Source organism: Pezoporus flaviventris, unplaced genomic scaffold (genome assembly GCF_033815535.1).
Source record: "Pezoporus flaviventris isolate CSIRO_AGI_PZ_B2104156 unplaced genomic scaffold, CSIRO_AGI_Pfla_v1 ptg000018l, whole genome shotgun sequence".
NCBI classification, from domain to species: Eukaryota; Metazoa; Chordata; class Aves; order Psittaciformes; family Psittacidae; genus Pezoporus; species Pezoporus flaviventris.
In genome coordinates this window covers 2,043,285-2,060,357 of record NW_026892566.1, presented here as the reverse complement: position 1 = coordinate 2,060,357, position 17,073 = coordinate 2,043,285, and the positions used below count along the sequence as shown (strand labels likewise).

Below are 17,073 nucleotides of genomic sequence, written 5' to 3'. Positions count from 1 at the left end.
AACAGCAGCATACAGCTACTCACTGACTCTTGAAACAAACTGAGGGTCTTACAGCAGACATCAGGGAGCAAATACTGAGTTTACTAAACTCATGGACTGAGATTGCATTATACCTTACCATCTAGCTTCACTGAAGAGGAAGAGGACAGCAACGACCCTGAGAATCATCTGCTTCTGGTTTCTGATGCATGTATTCTACTAAATTAACATTCAGTATTACTTTATAAAGCCAGATGCATCTGAGCAAAAATTTATAAATTTTGAAAGTAAAAGCAAAGTTCTGTGTAGTCAAAAAGGCAATATATCCAGTGCAAGCGAGGGAAGTCTACTTAAGATCTAAGTATCATCTGATTAACCAAAAGGTCTCTTGAACACAGTCACAGGAATGCAAAAAAGCCCATATAAGAACTTCATTTTTTGCTAGGCAAAGTAAATAACAAAGTCTACACAAGCTGTGAAAGTTATCTTCACATATTAAGTTCCTGCAACTTTTGAAGAACTGAACTTGCTGGATGTTGATGCCAGATTCCTGATAAACCAGGACCCAAACCTTCCTCAGAATATTTATCCTTTTAAGTAGTGTATGGCATGGAAAGAACCAAATGTGTAGAGCAGTCCCCTTTCTCAGAAACCTTTGTTATCAGGCAATTAAATCAAAACATTAAAATATGTTCCAGAAAAGGATACCATAAAACAAACTTCCTGAATGATGGCTTTGTTCTTTTCTTCTTCATTAGACAACAACCGCTGCCAGAGAACAGAAAAAACTGAGACGATAGTTATTAAAGCTTACAGAAAACAGTGCATGGATAATTTTTTTTTTTTTCACAACACAAAGGATAAGCTACAATCAATCAAAAACCTAAGGAAATGTGATGGGACAGTAAACAAAGTAGGCATATTGTACATTTGGACATATTGCCATGAGCAAAACACACAGTTTTCCAGCTACCTGTACTGTTCAGGCTTAGCAATAGCTGAGCAGTTGTAACCTTCAACACTCATGAACTAACTGCTCTGACAGTTTTCTGTTGTATAAAACACTGAAGTCTGTTGGCTACAGCACTGTGCACTGACAAGTAAAAACTCATTTTCTGCCTCAAATCTCTAAACAACCTTCAACCTATACCAGCCACAACTTGTCCGAATTATGTAACCCAACATTTTCAATAGTACCTGAGTAATCAGTAGCAAAATTAAGCATTACTATTACCAACATAGCTTGGATTTAGAGCCACCACTTGACTAGAATCAATCTGAGCATTTGCTACAAAAGTACCAGTTTAATAAAACAGAGGAAGTACAGTAATGGTTCACCTTTTAGCTGTAATTTTTTTTAATGGGGCTACTTCTTGATAAGATTTTGAACACACATACTGTATGCGTTTGGCCATGTTTTGTTAGTGCAAGATGTGGTACAAAAAAGGAAAAAAGAGTAATTACTGTTGGCAATCTTACCTCTCTACTTCTCTTACTACTACCCTTTTCGCTTTTCCTCCAAGGTAAGAAGTCTTTGTACGGATACAGTCACAGAACATCCCTACCCCAAAAATGAAGTCATTTTATGGTGAACACAATGACTTCCCTTTGTCCTTTCCACAATACTTCAGTTTTTCAGCTGTTACATGGTTATTATAAGCCTTCAAAAACACGAATCCAGGGGTGTTTCAGAAATGCCAGACTGAATATCTGATCAATGAGTCAAAGTTCAGACCATTATTTTTAATACTGATGAAGCTTACTCGGGAAGTACAAAGGAAGGCTAGCCAGTGAGCCAAATCTCCTGCTGATGAGTGAAACTATTAATATACCCCATTTCAGGTAATTAGGAAAGATTTTTTCACCCAAAATGCTTATGCAGGGTCATGAATTTCTAGACCAAATGAAGACAAACAGCAGCAGTACCCAACAAAGCAGCTCAAATCTCTGGTAGAAAACACAGGGTCCTAACAGGTACAGCGTGCTACAAACACCACTATCATTCTGAATTTTTCCAAATTACCTGTTTATGCTACGCATCAAAGGTTAACTACCATGCTAAAGCATCAAGTAAAAAGACAGAATTTATAAACCTGAAGGACATTTTACCTTTAAAGCATAATCTTTGCCACTTCCAAGATCTTGAGCTTCATAGACAAAAGCAAAGCCACCTACAAGAAGAAGGGACATTAAGTAAGCTTTAATTTCAACATTCAAGTAAATCATTCCTTTTAGTCTAACAGAGCTATCACATGAATTTAGATATCCTCTGAATGTAAGAATACGTGTTTTTCAGTGACTTGCCAAGAGCATGGGTAACCTACATTAAAGAGCTAAAATATTTTCTTATTTCTTTTATACATGCTAGAAGCACAGCAAATTTGTTACTTTCATGCATTTTTTAGTCTACATATGCAGTTTTCCTATGATGTATTTCTTTTCTTTTTACTACAGGTCCTTATAATACCAAGATTCAGTTCTGCAAATACTACCTAATTATTTTAATTAAACAACTATTTGGTTTTGCACTATTAAGCTTCTTATAAGAATAGCAATAACCAAGAGAAATAAAATATTTAATATACACTTCCTCATACTTTTTGGGTAATTGCCATGCTTCAGGCTTCATATTAAAAGCTGAAAGAGATTTCAAGCATTGAAGCAAATGCTTTGAATAAGGGAAGTTACTGTTACTAAATTGCTGTCTGTAACTCCATACAGCATTATTCTGACCAAAGCAGTTGGAAGGAAAATACTTATTTTATCTAACACTATGAGTTCACTCAAAACACTGTGCAACCTTCTAGAAGGTAAAGATGACTAAGAAAAAGATAAGTCTGACAAGTTTCTTCAATGGCTAATTATGTTAAACTGTCAAAAGAATGTATTTGTTCAGTTCGACTCCGTTTTAAAGATCCTGGTACCACTTTAAATTCTTCCCTGAATGTCATCCTTGTCATTACACCAACAGTGTGTTGCATATTCACTCCATCTGTTGCAGAGTTTCTTTAGTAGATTAACAACCAAAGTGACAAAACTTCAACGATTTGCCTTTCTACTCCTTCAATAACATTCTATTTCCATGGGACTGTAGTGATAGAACAAGGGGTAACAGGTTAAAAACTTAAACAGGGGGAGCTTAGATTGGATATAAGGAGGAAGATCTTTACTGTAAGGGCGGTAAGGCGCTGGAATGGGTTGCCCAAAAAAGTGGAGAATGCTCCATCCATGGCAGCGTTCAAGGCCAGGCTGGACAGAGCCTTGGGCGACATGGTCTAGTGTGAGGCGCCCCTGCCCATAGCAGGGGGTTGGAACTATATAATCTTAGAGTTCTTTCCAACCCCAACCATTGTATGATTCTACAAACTACACTGCAATGTTTCCTCTAGCAGTAACTTGGAGAACAGCATAGAGGATGTCAATGAACTACAAAATTTTACTTGTCAAAAAGGCTATGAGAACAGAATAACTAAAGAATGAACCACAACAGACAAGCAACAAGTTGACAAGGCACTTCTCTTGAAAGATGCAGGATGCAGATCGTTAGTCACTTTAGTACCCAATACCTTCTTTGTGGATAAAGAATATTAACATGAGACTGAAGTGAATACGGTATTTGCTTTGTGCAATTCCATCAAATACAAGGCTTTCCAAGAAGTACTCTCCAAAGTTTTACATGGCAATTGACCATCATAGTGTGCTCCAAGACTCCTGCTACACACCTTGTCACTTTGACAGTAGCATCCACAACATGAAACAAATAAATGACAGACTCCTGGATGTTGCCTTTGCTTTTGGTGTCTAAAAGGGAATAATACACAAAACGAGCAAAACCAAGATCCCAGCTGCAGGGAGGACAAACAGAAGAGTGCAACTAGTGCACCACAGAAGAGCTAGAGTATCAATAAAAATACTGAAGATGAGACAGCAAGGGCTGCAGTTCAATCCACCATACATTACCCATACGTGCATTGTGCTTATCTATTTACTTTGATTCATTCATTCATCAAATTTGGTAATTCCCACAACAGGAAGTTCTCTCAGCTTTTTCAAAGCCCCAGTGCAAGTGTTCTGATCAGCCATTACAATCAGCATTTTGCACACTGATGGGACAGAGACTGGAGACAGAATAAACTCCATGCTTACCACCTGAAGAGAATTTGCTCCTCTCTGAATGAGAACATATGAAAGAAAGACATGGTTCTGGACAGTGCTGACTGTTTATGGATTTCACAGAGCTTGTGAAACAATCAAGATAATCTGCAAGTCATCCTTTTACTGAGGCTGGGTCTGGAAATCCATGGTTTTTGACCTCATTTCCCAGCCAGTTCCCTACTAAAGTCCAGAGGCATGCCCTAGGTTTCAGAGTGTGCTGTCCCAGTGAGTTGCAAGCTCCAACAGCAGTGTACACCAGTCACTGTACCGCAGAGCTACTGCTTCCACGTCTTTGTCCTACACAGATACTACAGACCTTCTAAACAGTAGAAGTACTGCTGGCCCTCCAGAAGAAAGTCTTTACATTCATCTTGGTATATATTTCTTTTCTTTATTCTAGTAACGCTGCAAAAGCTGCATCTTGAAAATATGTGCTTTGATTACAAAATTAAGTGCTTCTCATACACAGAATTACAGCACAGTTAGTTTCCTGGAATGCGCTCAAGAGCAAAATGGTAACAGAAAAACCCCAAATTAGGGAAAAGTTATTCTGCAAGTTCAGCTCCATACACTGCCAAAGGTTCTACCATGGCTGGAATGGGGCAAGTCTACTCTGGACTTCAGGCATACACCCAGATACTACTACAAACATACACTGACTTACACACATGTATGTACTCCAAAAGATAACTATGCTTCATTCAAATGTATCCAAAGCCTTTCTGGATATTTCACTGGTGAAAGCACCTATGCATCATAATTAACTCATCAGATCAATTCTACCCACCATTTTAAGCATATATCTGAGTAACCACCAAGCTGATACAAACTTTTAAGACCTCTAGAAGCATTCATACCTTTCCAACTATTCAAACTGGTCTGACAAATTACAAGCCCTTCCTCCAATATAAGAAATGCTTACAACATAGACCAAGTTGCACATTATCACCAAGTTTAATCTTGTTGACATCCAGCATGAAGCAGTAAAAAGAATATGTTTACCCAACTGAGAACAGATTATTAAGACTTCAAAAAACATAAATTTCAAATCTTCATGGAAGTGAACATCATGCAGTCCTCTCAAAACTCAAGACACATTCACAGTTGCCCTGAAATCCTTCCCTCTGTTCACAAATGATCCTGAAATTCAGGTCTAAAACTCAACCACATTTATGAGAACTACAAAAGTTAATTTCTGGATGGAAATGCCTGTGTTTTAACACTCAAATCACAATGTTACAACTACCCCAAGAAGGATTCCAAAGTTTGACTGATTTTTGCTGTACATAAAAGAATCTCATTTCTAACAAGAAAAATAAATTTCACTGCTCTTAATTGCTAGCTAGGAATCTACAGAGATTTCATGTTCAACTATGTATCTACTTCAACATACATACTGGTCTTTGGTCTCAACAGTAACTGAAAATCAGAAACATTCATTTTTACCTAACAATGCAAGTGAGCATTTTCAGCAATGCAAGCCATTTAAAAATGGTAAGTTCTTGCTGTCAGTGGAAGTTAGTACAAGCTCTACTTATGTTAAAGCACTGCTATTTGACTCTTAAGTGAGGTATACTTGACATTATCTGGAAATCCAGTGAAATCTGGATACAAATTGTCCAAATTAAGATTTTCCTGAGGTCAAATTTAAAGCTGACAAGACTCAGTTTTCTTTTCCAACCAAGAGATTTGCATTTTCCCCTCAAGATACACCTAGGCATCACATATCAATTAAGTTCACTGCACTATAAATCAAATTGGATTTAAAACTGTCCATTTTTTTCCCCATCTTCGTTAGTTTTTTCAGCCAAGGAATTTCAGTGAAATGACAGTTTTCCTACTTGTCAGCTAGTGAAGCACCAAAACAGGAACCTCAACCACAATATAAAACTGCTTGCTATTGTAATGCATTGTTTCATAACACCCTAAACCAGTCATGACAAAGGAATGGTGTGGATAACTTCCTGTTTATAGCTACCGATATGACTTATCTGCTGCCCTCCCAAATACTGACCAAATTTGCTTCCAAATCAATTTTGAGTACTTATGTTTCAATTATAACTTGATTAAAAGACAGAAATTCTAGCCTGAACTACAAGTTACAGTGCATCTTAATGAAAGCAAACAGATGTTTTTCTACCAGTGTACAAGCAACATCCTTAATGCTCTGTCACTGTTGCAAGCACTGACTCAAACTTTTTTCCCCGAAGTCCAGTCATCCATTTGTGTCAACTGCAAAGTTATAATAACAAGATAAAGCTGTCTCAAATAGGAAGGATGACTCAAAGGTCTGAATGTTTCTCAGTAAACCCTGAGAAGCAGGGAGGTAGAACACCCTCAGACTTGCAGAGATCACCTGCAAGCAGAAACTGCTATATCCAAAGAAACACTAGCTTTAAAAAAAAAAAACATCACTGTTCTGCTCCATAGAATCATATAATAGTTAGGGTTGGAAAGGACTTTAATCACAACTTCAGATCACCCAGTTCCAACCCCCTTTCCATGCTTTGTGTTGAAAATCCTCTCTGTATCTACAGCTAAGGCAACATCAACTGGAAAGCTGCTAGGTCACCGTGCTCCTGTTCTTCTTTACTGACTGCCATGTTTTTTTCACACTTCCAAGAAGCCTGCCTTATACAAGGTCTGCAGAGTAACTGTCATCATCCTTTACATCACAGGCTGTTGCAACTTCTTAACTTGATGTGAGCTCTCCTTCTTCTATAGTTACTTCAACCATCTGCCAGCAAATTGAACTATTAGTGTTCACAGAAAGTTGGCTGTTAAGCGTTCATTGTCCCTCTGCTGCCCAGAGTTTTATGAATTATAACCATCAAAAAAATCAGCATTTAATAACAAATTAGAATTGTGCCTAGAAGCTTGGTAAACTAGTATTGCCTGCTCACACTCAAAATACTGAAAAAGCCTGTAAGCCTAAAGCAGCAAGTTTTGATACTTTAATGAGCCATAAGGCTCATTGCCAGAATGCAGCTTATAACAAGTCACCTACATGGCTTCAATTCATGACAGCTTTTTAAAATAGCCTGTAGCCACCTTTCTGACCAAGGAATAATGTAGCTTCCTTTCACTAAAGCTTCATGGTGAAAGTTTTAGACTCCTGTCAGTCTGAAAAAGGCATTTTTTTTCCATCATGTTTCTCCTCTTCTCTGCTATTTTCATCCACACTTGTTGCTCAAAGGAAGCATAAGAAATCAATACACATGAAGAATGGTTGCTAACTGTGTGCTGCATAGCTTTCTTGTTCCCTGCTTTTCACACAATCATGCACCTCCTTTACTCTTAATTCTTCAGCCTTATATGTAAAACAAGCAACAAAATATTGGAAAGTTAGCAAGTTTGCATAGATAGTTAAGCAAAGAGGAACCGTAAGCAGTTTTTGTTTTGTTTTGTTTTTTTTTAACAGGGATATCATTTTCTTCTAAAAAAAAAAAAAGAAAGAAAAGGTGAAATTTCAGGGAATTCCCTTTCTTATATCTCAATCCTAACTGTCCTTGGCTATTTTCAAACACAGAAAATTAATCCTGACCATTTGGAACATCCTTCTACTGACAGCACAACTAGACAAAGTGGCACATCACAAGCAAGATTCGTCTTATTTGCAAAATACTGTTGTATTGAGAGGAAAATTCTCTATTTAAAAAGAATAAAAGGCTAGTATTAACATTAACTCATATCAAAAAGCCTTGGAGATGATGCAGAAACTGAAAGTCACAGCCCTAACCCCCACAGGAGGAAGAAAAATCCATGTCTATTCTCAAAGTGTGTTTTTTTCTAAATCTAGGAACAGGGGCAAGTAAAACTATGTAGTGAGAAGCAAAAACCCATTATCTGGAATCAAAAACAAGGCTAAATGGACTCAGTGTATTATAAACTTGTAATTTATCTAGAGTCTTAAGTGATCCTTAAACTGCCCAAGTTCCACAGCTTTGTCTAACACCTCTGCACTGTCTGAAAAGCCCCCTTCTGGAATTTCTCTCAGCTATCCCATACCTAAATCAGCACTAAAAAGTCCACATGCTTCATGAGATACAACTATTATTTGAAGAGACCGCAAGCACCCCACAATCATCTACTCATTGGAGTATTAACATGAATAGAGGTATCTCTATCGTATCTCTATCTTCAACTGTTCTCTTCAGGATATCAACTCCCTGATTCTTCTGCAGGAGAACCTCACACACACTGAAACTATAATTTCATCACTCATTCTCAGCTTTTGCTGCATTTTTGTCAGGCCAAAGAGTACCTGGCTAAAGCAGTAGCACAAACAATTTTCAAACACATTACAAACAGTATATATGAGCAGGCAGAACATTTCTCAATAGGCTCTAAAAGACAAGTGTTGCTCATTCCATGCCATCACTGCCTTCCACTGACAAGACCCTGAGTTGTTTTATATAAGTTTTTTAAATTGAACGAAGGTAACACTGCCCCATTTCACATAAAAACAAAGACTTAGCCAGTACTTCACAGAACAGCAATTATACCCAAGAATTAAAAAATTATAGCATATTCAGTCTGCAGTTGAATTAGTGGCCAAGAAAGATAAAAACTGTAATTTTAAACAGTAATTATAGCATAAAGTTGTTTTCCTGATGCAATTACCTTTATCACAAATATTAAGAAACTGAATAACTCAAATACAAAGTGTTTCAAAACAAGCCATTTAAAGGATTAATAAGGGAATTTTTCTATCTGGTTTATGGCATTTAAAACAGCTTACCAGGACATAAATATTCCAAACTTTTTGAAGATTATTTTTCTGTTAGTATGATCTCTGTTCTAGAAAATTTAAAGCTAAAATACACCTACTGATAGTTTCATATTTACCATTTAACCTACAAAACTCAATAACAGTACTCAAGAAGCAAATTCAAGTCTCTCTTACTGGCAGTTAAGTATTTGTAGGGATGTTACATTACACACTGAGTGGCAGCAGGAACTACTAGTGGAGTTGTCAACTGATTTTTTACACTAAAACCCCCTCAAAATATTACCTGACCTAACTGAATATATAACAGAAAACTTTTAGAAGATCCCTTTATCCTTTCAAAAGGATAGGAGATTGAACAGTATCAGATTTTGTTCCATGGCTCACCATAAAGATTAAGTTCCCTGTTTTCATGGAAGGACCTCTAGAATAGACATTTTCTGGTTTCATATCTTCTATTTTTACTTTATCAACAAGATATATGAAATAATTTACAAACTTTCTGCCACCCATCAACGCAACAGCTGCCTGTTTTTACAAAAAAAAGCCTCAATGGAAACATTCAAAGAATATGATTATATTGAAAGACTGAATAATTTAAGCACATAAGCAGTTCTGTCAATATCTTATTTAGCTTCCAAATCATTCTGCCCTTCATTTATGCTCTAAAAAACAGCAATTTCATTAAAACATTCATTCAGCACAAAGCAAACAGGCTTCTCCAGTTAGCTAACTACCAAAACTAATACAACCATGCAATTTACAATCATTAAAAAAAAAATCAGCTTCCTTTGTATGTAACTTTGAAACTTGACAGTGCGCATCACAGGACACGGTATTCTCATATCAACTCACCCTCCCATTGGAGTAGCATTACTACACAGAATTGAAGAACAAGTTTCCGTAATTCACTGACCATCTTTGGCACTGGCAGTCTCTCAATGAATACTGACAGCCCAGTGACCAGGTTCTATTCCTTCTACAGTATAGATGAAGATCAGATCAAGAAATTTCCCGTATTTACATGCCCATCATCTTTGAGTGTCACCATTAGCAGGTAAACAAGAATAATGTCTATTAGAAGAGATGCTTTGTTCAACAGAGGCAAAAATGAAAGCCAGCAGCATCTAGCATTTGAAAAACAAATTTGCTAGGTTGTTTGTGCAAATATGCTTTCAGGAGCAAGAAACAAGAAATTTCTGATAGCTACTGTTCAGGCTGGTGTGGTCCCTTGCTCTCCCCATTCTCTCCCAAGGTCAAATATGCAGGCTACGTCAACTGTTGGCTCAGCAAGGACCATCTCAGTCCCACAACCGTCTGGCACAGATTGGTACAAGAATCCTGACACATCTGAACAAGGGGAAAGGATACTCATCAACTGAGGAAGCAAAAAGTTAACAAAAATGCACATCCTGTTCACATTAATAGAAAGGGATCTGACAGAGTACAGTTAAGGCACCCTCACCTAACTGTATAAAAACCAAACAGTAAACGTCTGGAGAACTCTTATCTCGTGTACCTGGGCCATGTGTATGCAGACACCCTGGTGAGAGCAGACACCCATGTTGTGATGGAGACACATACAGAATACCCAGACTGGCAAGTGCCTCATGGCCATGCAAGCGTCCTCTGTCATGAAAGACTGTGAGATACTTACATTCACTCACATTTAGTAAGTAGGTATGCAATCAGTGACTATTTTACTTAAATAAAATTGTGTGGCAGTCTGTGCACTTAACCAGAGGACACAGAAGAACCCTAACACCTGAAGCCAGCATAATACTAGATGACCTTTGAAAGTCCCTTCCAACTCAAACTGTTCTATGACTCTGTGATCATATGAAGGGCAAGTAAGGATTAAATGTAAAGGCCCCCACCCATTTCCTCTGAAAATTTCTTAACTGCAGTGAGCTACTGAAATGCCCAAGTACAAAACACCATATTCCAGCAGCACTCAGTCCATCCTGTGACATGCTCAGTCATGCGCTGGGAGGTAGCAAGGAATACTGGAGATCACCTTGACCCTGACCCCCCCCCCCGCCTGGCTCTCAGGTTCCTCTCACAGCACACCTTTTCAGTCGGCTGGGTCCTACTCCTAGTGTGGCACCTCCACAAAACAAACATGGAAAAACAACTGAATGGTGTTTGCTCACAAAGCCAGTGTCTCAGCTGACAGCATGGCCAAACACATATCTGCACCAACGCAGATGATGAGCACACTACAAAACTGGAAAGAGCTGCACGGTGTGAGAACAACTGAACTTATGCTGCCGTATGATACTGTGTAATGCTAATCCACAGACTGTGTTCACACCAACTGCAAACAAAGCAGACCATATGATCTTACAAAAAAGGCTATCTCTCTGCTTTGGCAGATGACACACAGTTCACCATGGTTTGAAATCTGAATTTTGAAAGTATCACTTCATTTTCTAGTAAGGAATTGGGCATGAAAGGACTCATGCCGAAGAAAAAAAGATTCTGTATTTATAAGCATGGAAGGGAATGCTTATAAGCCACAGTTATACAAGCAAGTATCACAAGGTATCAAACAGGTTCAAAGCTCAAAGATAAATTAATTATCAGCAACAAAAATAATATGCTAAAGAAATTAAAATCTGAAGACAGCAGAAGTTCAGACTTCTCTATTTCACATGCATTTTTATATTCATACCCAATATATCCTAAAGCTTGTTTTAGCCAAGATGTGGTCTTTCTAACAAAAGCAGAAAGGCCCAATTTCACTTAGTACACTGAAAGCATCATGAAATAAACTGTAATGCCGAGAAAAAGGTGGAACACCAAGCAGTGGTTACAGATAAATTTGCAAGAATGCTAGACTTAAAGCATGTCCCTGTTTGCTTTAAGTTATCTAACCTGGCGTAATTACCCTGACATTTTAGGAAGCCTGTGTCAGATCCTAGGTAACAGTAAGCTGCTGCCAAAGTAAAGTATAAAATCCTTGTTTCAGAACCAAGAACTAAACAGCAGATACATCTCAAATACAGCTTTCTGCTCTTCTTTTCCTTTGTTGCTCTCTGGAAACTGCTGCAGGTCCTCCTGGCAGGAATGTCAGAGCACCAGCAGCACCAGCCAGTTCATCCAGCATTCACCTTGCAGTCACATCATATTGAGCGCTTACATTTCACTCACAAACTCTGTCTGGCTGCTTAGTAAAGAAGGTCCAAGTAAAGGCTAATGGCAGAACTGGACTTGACATTTAGTTCCATTTTGAATGCTACTTACTATGTAAAAACTGCCAGGGTTTGTCTAAGATCACATGTCAAAAGTGGTTAAGCAGTGAAGTTACAAATCATTTGTCCTTTAGAAGATTAAACAGCTGTGAAGACCAATGTCCTGTTGTTTTACACAAGCAAAATTTTTCTAAGTTTAACTGATGCAGCTAACCTTGAAGAACCATTTTTATTTCCATGGTGGTCAGTTTAGGGTGGTAATATTTCAACAAAAAAACAATACCCAGAAAAAAAATTCAATAAATCTACTTATTAAACCAGCTACATACAAGGCAATTACAAGAAGCAACTACAAAAAATAACTTTAACACTGAAAAGAAGCTCTGAATAGAAATTTGAGGTACTCTACCTAAATAACTTCAACGACCTGTTCAAAGATAATGAACTATGTAACTGCACTAATATGGACAAAGTCACATTTTAGCCTTTTAAGACAAGCTTTCAGTGCCTCTTCTGCTTGAAAACAAAGTAATTCTTCTTACCACAAGTGCAAGATCCAAATTTCTACTAATTTCTAAGTAGTTTACACAGACCATAGAACTTATTTTAAAACAGACTAGCAAGCGTGTGCCAAAATACCTACCCAAAAATCCACAGAAACTGAAAACTACCCAGATATTTAACTCCAGGAAAGCCCATACGCAGAATGAGATCAGCCTCTTGACACTGCTGCTTAAAGTTAACATCTCTTCCTGCATTTCACGGTATTCTAAATAACCCTGAGCAGCAGAAGCGAATTTGCATCTTTGGCACGATATGACACATTGTCATTTTAAATATATATATATACATACATATATACGTGCAATCCCGTATTTCCATGAGGTTCTATGTGGACTATGAACTCATATGAGAGTTCTGTTAGGTGGTGAAGCTATTCTCAAACACAAAGCAAGTGAAGAACTCTCCACGCTGAACACTTGCTCTCGATGGGTATTCCTGAAGAGGACTAACAACAGCGGGCACCGCTCCTACACCCGGTCCCGGCGGAACACCCACCGCAGCACTTACGACAGCTCAGCGTGCCCACGGTCCCAGCTAGAGTAGGTACGAGGAGGCAGCCAGCCCGTCAGAGGGGCCGACTGCCGGCGCAGGAGGAAGCGACCAGAGCCGGCCCGGCGGGCTCCCCTTGCAGGGCGCGGCCCGCCAGGGAGGAAGCCCTCCCGGCCAAGAAAGGGCGGACGGGGCGAGCCGGAGGCCCGAAGAGGAGCACAGCTCAGCCCGGCAGCGGGAAAGTCGGGCCCGGCCCGGCCCCGGATGCTCCTGCAGCCGCCGCCACCAGCTCTTACCCTCCGCAATGACCCTCTTGATGCGCAGCTTCATGTCGCCCATCTCCACCGTCTGCCCCACGAAATCGTTCTGGTCGCGGCTGGCAGCCCCGAGGGAGCCGGGGCCCGCCAGGAAGTCCAGGGCGGACTGGAAGAGCGACATGGTCCCGACAGGCGCTGCCCGGCTGAGGGACAGACGCGCGGGCGGCGCAGCGCGGCGGGGCGGGTCCGCCAAGCTACCGACTGCAGCGGCGGAGAGAGGCCGCCTACTCACTCGCTGTTCCCTGCACTGCTGCCTGCTTCCGGGAGAGTTGCGTCATTTATGACCTCATGGGGCCGCTCTTGGTGCCCGCCCCGCCGCCGCAGCCAGCCGGGCCTCCGCCGCCGGCGGGCCCGCCCTCGGGGGAAGCTGTCCGCTGCAGCCCGGGGGCCGGGGAAGGGCGGCCCAGGCCTGCCAGTTTCCTCCCGACGCGCCTTGCGGGCGGGCTGTGCGGCCGGGAGCGGAGCCAGTGGGACAAAGCAGTAGGGCCTGCGCGCGTGGGAGGTGCGTCGTTCCCGGACAGCAGGGCTATCCCGCTGTTACCGCGTGTCAAGCGCGGGGGTCCCTCGTGTCTGTGCGTCTCACACCGGCACTGGCGGCACTCGGGAAGAGCATGCGCTTCTCACAGAGCGTTGTCGGAACCCTTTCACTGTTCACCTGCCCTCGGGACCTCCCGTCTTGTTTGCTCTCCCCTGCACTGAAGGTTCTTCCACAGTGCTGCTACCTGCGCTGGGATGAGCAGGGGCGGTGGTGCCTTTGCGGTGTGCTGCAGAACAGTGGTAACATGGATACTGATAATTGTAGCAATCCGTGCAGAGTGGTACCCTGTGCGTTTGGATGTGAGGCTGACTGTGTGTTAGCACTGGCAGATCACTTCCCGGTAAGGCCTATCTGCTGGAGGAAGCCTAGGGCAGCAGATGACTAAAAGCAAGGCTGTTTGCAAGCCTGTTGTTTCAGAAAGAATGCTGCTATAGCCAGGACTGTCCTTAAGAAAGTCCCAGAAGTATAAAATGGTTTGGGTTGGAAAGAACCTTAAGATCATGTAGTTCCAACCCCCCTGCCACGGGCAGGGACACCTTCCACCAGACCAGGTTGCTCCAGTCCCCATCCAACCTGGCCTTGAACACTGCCAGGAATGAGACAGCCACAGCTTCTCTGGGCAACCTGTGCCAGTGTTTCACCACCTTCACAGTAAAGAACTTCTTCCTTATATCTAACCTAAATCTCCTGTTTCCCTGTTTAAATTCGAACCCATTATCTCATGTTCTATTGCTACAGTCCCTAATGAAGAGTCCCTCTCTAGCATCCTTGTAGGCCCCCTTCAGATGCTGTCATGTCTTTGCTGTTAGATCTCTGCTATTGCAGTCTGCTTCCTGCCAGCCGCCATCATTTTTGAGTTGATTCCAGACGTTCCCAAATTCCTTAAGACTTCCAGGTAGCCATGCTAATTTTCTCCTGCACAGATCAGTAGTAAAATATTTTATAGCTGTATTTCTCAATCAACTTCCATAAACTAAGAACTCACTGTTCTCCATGCTACTGTGTAAATTACACGGGCAGAAGAGAAGGCCGAGTGGTGATCTCATGACAGTCTAGAACTTCCTCAAGGAGAGCTGCAGAGAGGGAGGTGCTGATCTGCCTCTGGTGGCTGTAACAAGACATAGGGCACAAGGAAATGGAATGGAGCTGCATCAGGAGAAGTTCCCATTGGACACTGGGAAAAGATTCTTCACCAGCAGGGTGGCTGGTAACTGGAACTGGTTCCCCAGGGAAGTGATGCATGGCAACAAGCTTGTCAGAGTGCAAGGAGCATCTGGATAGTGCTCTTAGCGATATGGTTTAGTTTTAGGTGGTCCTGCAAAGAGCAGGGAGTTGGGACTCAATGATTCTTACAGGTCTCTTCCAACTCGAGATACTCTGTGATTTTGTTATACAATCCCTTACCAGTCAAGAACTGTGATCTTAAAAGCTGGTAGATTTGTATAGTGTTCCCATGTTTTTATATGTCTTATAAAAAAAAAATTATCAAAGTCAGATTTTTTATAGACAACTTCATTCAGTCTGTGAGATCTGCTACTGTTTTTCTATTGCCCATGTAATAAAACCCTTTTTACTATCATAAATCATACTACCACCACCACCATTTTGAGAACAGCAGACTGTATTCAGAGCAGGATCATCCTGCCTTAATCCCGTTTTAGTTTCTGACTTTTCCAATTGTTTTTTTCAGGTAAGGGCTGGAATTACTTTGGACAAACAACCAGTGCTAGTTAGGCTTACTATACTGCACTGTTCTGCTCCATGTTCCTTGTCCTATCGTTCACCTGCATATTCCTCTTCAATAACTCACTCATACAAATCCACAGGGAAAGGAACAGGATTTTTTATAAGGAACCACAGAAGCAATGCTGGTGTGTTTGAAGGTCTAGATTATATGTTAGCAATTCTCTTATTCCCAAAAGGAGGCTGACACAGATGGAATATGAAGCAACTAAAACGCAATTAACTCAACTTAAATGAAGACTGATGTTTCTGCTGCACCTTCAGTAACAGATTGAGTGACTTGGGCTAAAATGACCTCTTTTGGGGGAGGTGGTTTTTTTGGCTGTTTGGGTTTTTTTTGCTAACCAGCTTTAACATGGAGAGTTCCTGTCTCACTGCTAAACCTCACATTTATCTTAACATGGAAGAGCCTTTCTTCCAAAGGCTGGAAAAAACAGCCAAGGATGACAAGGCAGCAAGACTTACTTGCTTCTTTCAGCAGCAGCACAGGCTTATGCCTGCTTGAAATGCTCTTGAACTTACTGTCTTGATTCTCTTATCAGTGTGTACATTTTAATTGTATAAAAATTAGCAAATAAAATTCCATCAGTGAAAACATTGTATTTAAAATTTTGTGGGTTTACTGCTTATGCAAGAGAGGTTTAATTTTACTGCCGAGAAAGGATCTTAGCACACATAATTCAAAATTTCAGTCCAGAAATCATATGCAGATAGGCATGAAGTGTGAGGTCTGGTACTAAAAGCTCAAGCTAAAAATTTGTGCAATTTCCTCTGGTTGCTTGTAATTGCTCAGAGAAGTCAGTCATAGCTTACAGTGATTTTCCTAAGAAAGATTACAGGAGCAGCACCTGTTACATATAAAGGAAGCATAACAAAAAATGTAGGATAAGAAGCAGGAATGTTACATTTGAGAAGATTTGGGTGGATTTGGCACTGCAGGTGTGCTAGGAAAGCCTTGATGCAGATGCAGCTTTTCTGGCCAAAAAATATAAAGAATGCCTGGGTAATATTTTACTGACCCGTCTTTTTAAATTTCCAGGACTATACTAGAAAGACAAAGCAGACCACTAAGTAAGCTGTGGTTTGAATGTGTACAGCTGAGCATTAGTGGGGCTGAGCGTTTTATATATTGCCAAGACAAATATATGGTAAAGTGCTCTGGTTTTTAACAGTACTGGGCCAAGAAGAATAATGTATTCTTTTTATTTATGCAGCTTGAGATGTCTATGGATTTTTCCTTTAAGTGTTAAAGACAGTAAGGCTTACCCATTTATATGCTGGCATCATCCCTGTCGAAACACAAAGGGAAATAAGATTGTGCCATCTGTTGCTAATTTGCATCCCAGTTCTGACAGTCACACTGGA

General features: G+C 40.5%; 1 protein-coding gene across 5 annotated transcripts in view; it reads right to left on the bottom strand.

Moving 5' to 3' along the window:
• GAK (cyclin G associated kinase) overlaps window positions 1-13,670 on the bottom strand; it is a 74,083-nt gene extending 60,413 nt beyond the window's left edge. For all 5 annotated transcript variants that reach the window (XM_061455067.1, XM_061455071.1, XM_061455068.1 and 2 more), the window contains exons 1-3: window positions 13,407-13,670; window positions 2,089-2,150; window positions 688-747 (exon numbers count right to left, since the gene is read on the bottom strand). In XM_061455067.1, coding sequence (XP_061311051.1) covers window positions 688-747; window positions 2,089-2,150; window positions 13,407-13,548 — 264 coding nt within the window. In that variant the 5' untranslated portion in view covers window positions 13,549-13,670. The remainder of the gene's footprint in view (window positions 1-687; window positions 748-2,088; window positions 2,151-13,406) is intronic.
• Between the last annotated feature and the right edge of the window lie 3,403 nt (window positions 13,671-17,073).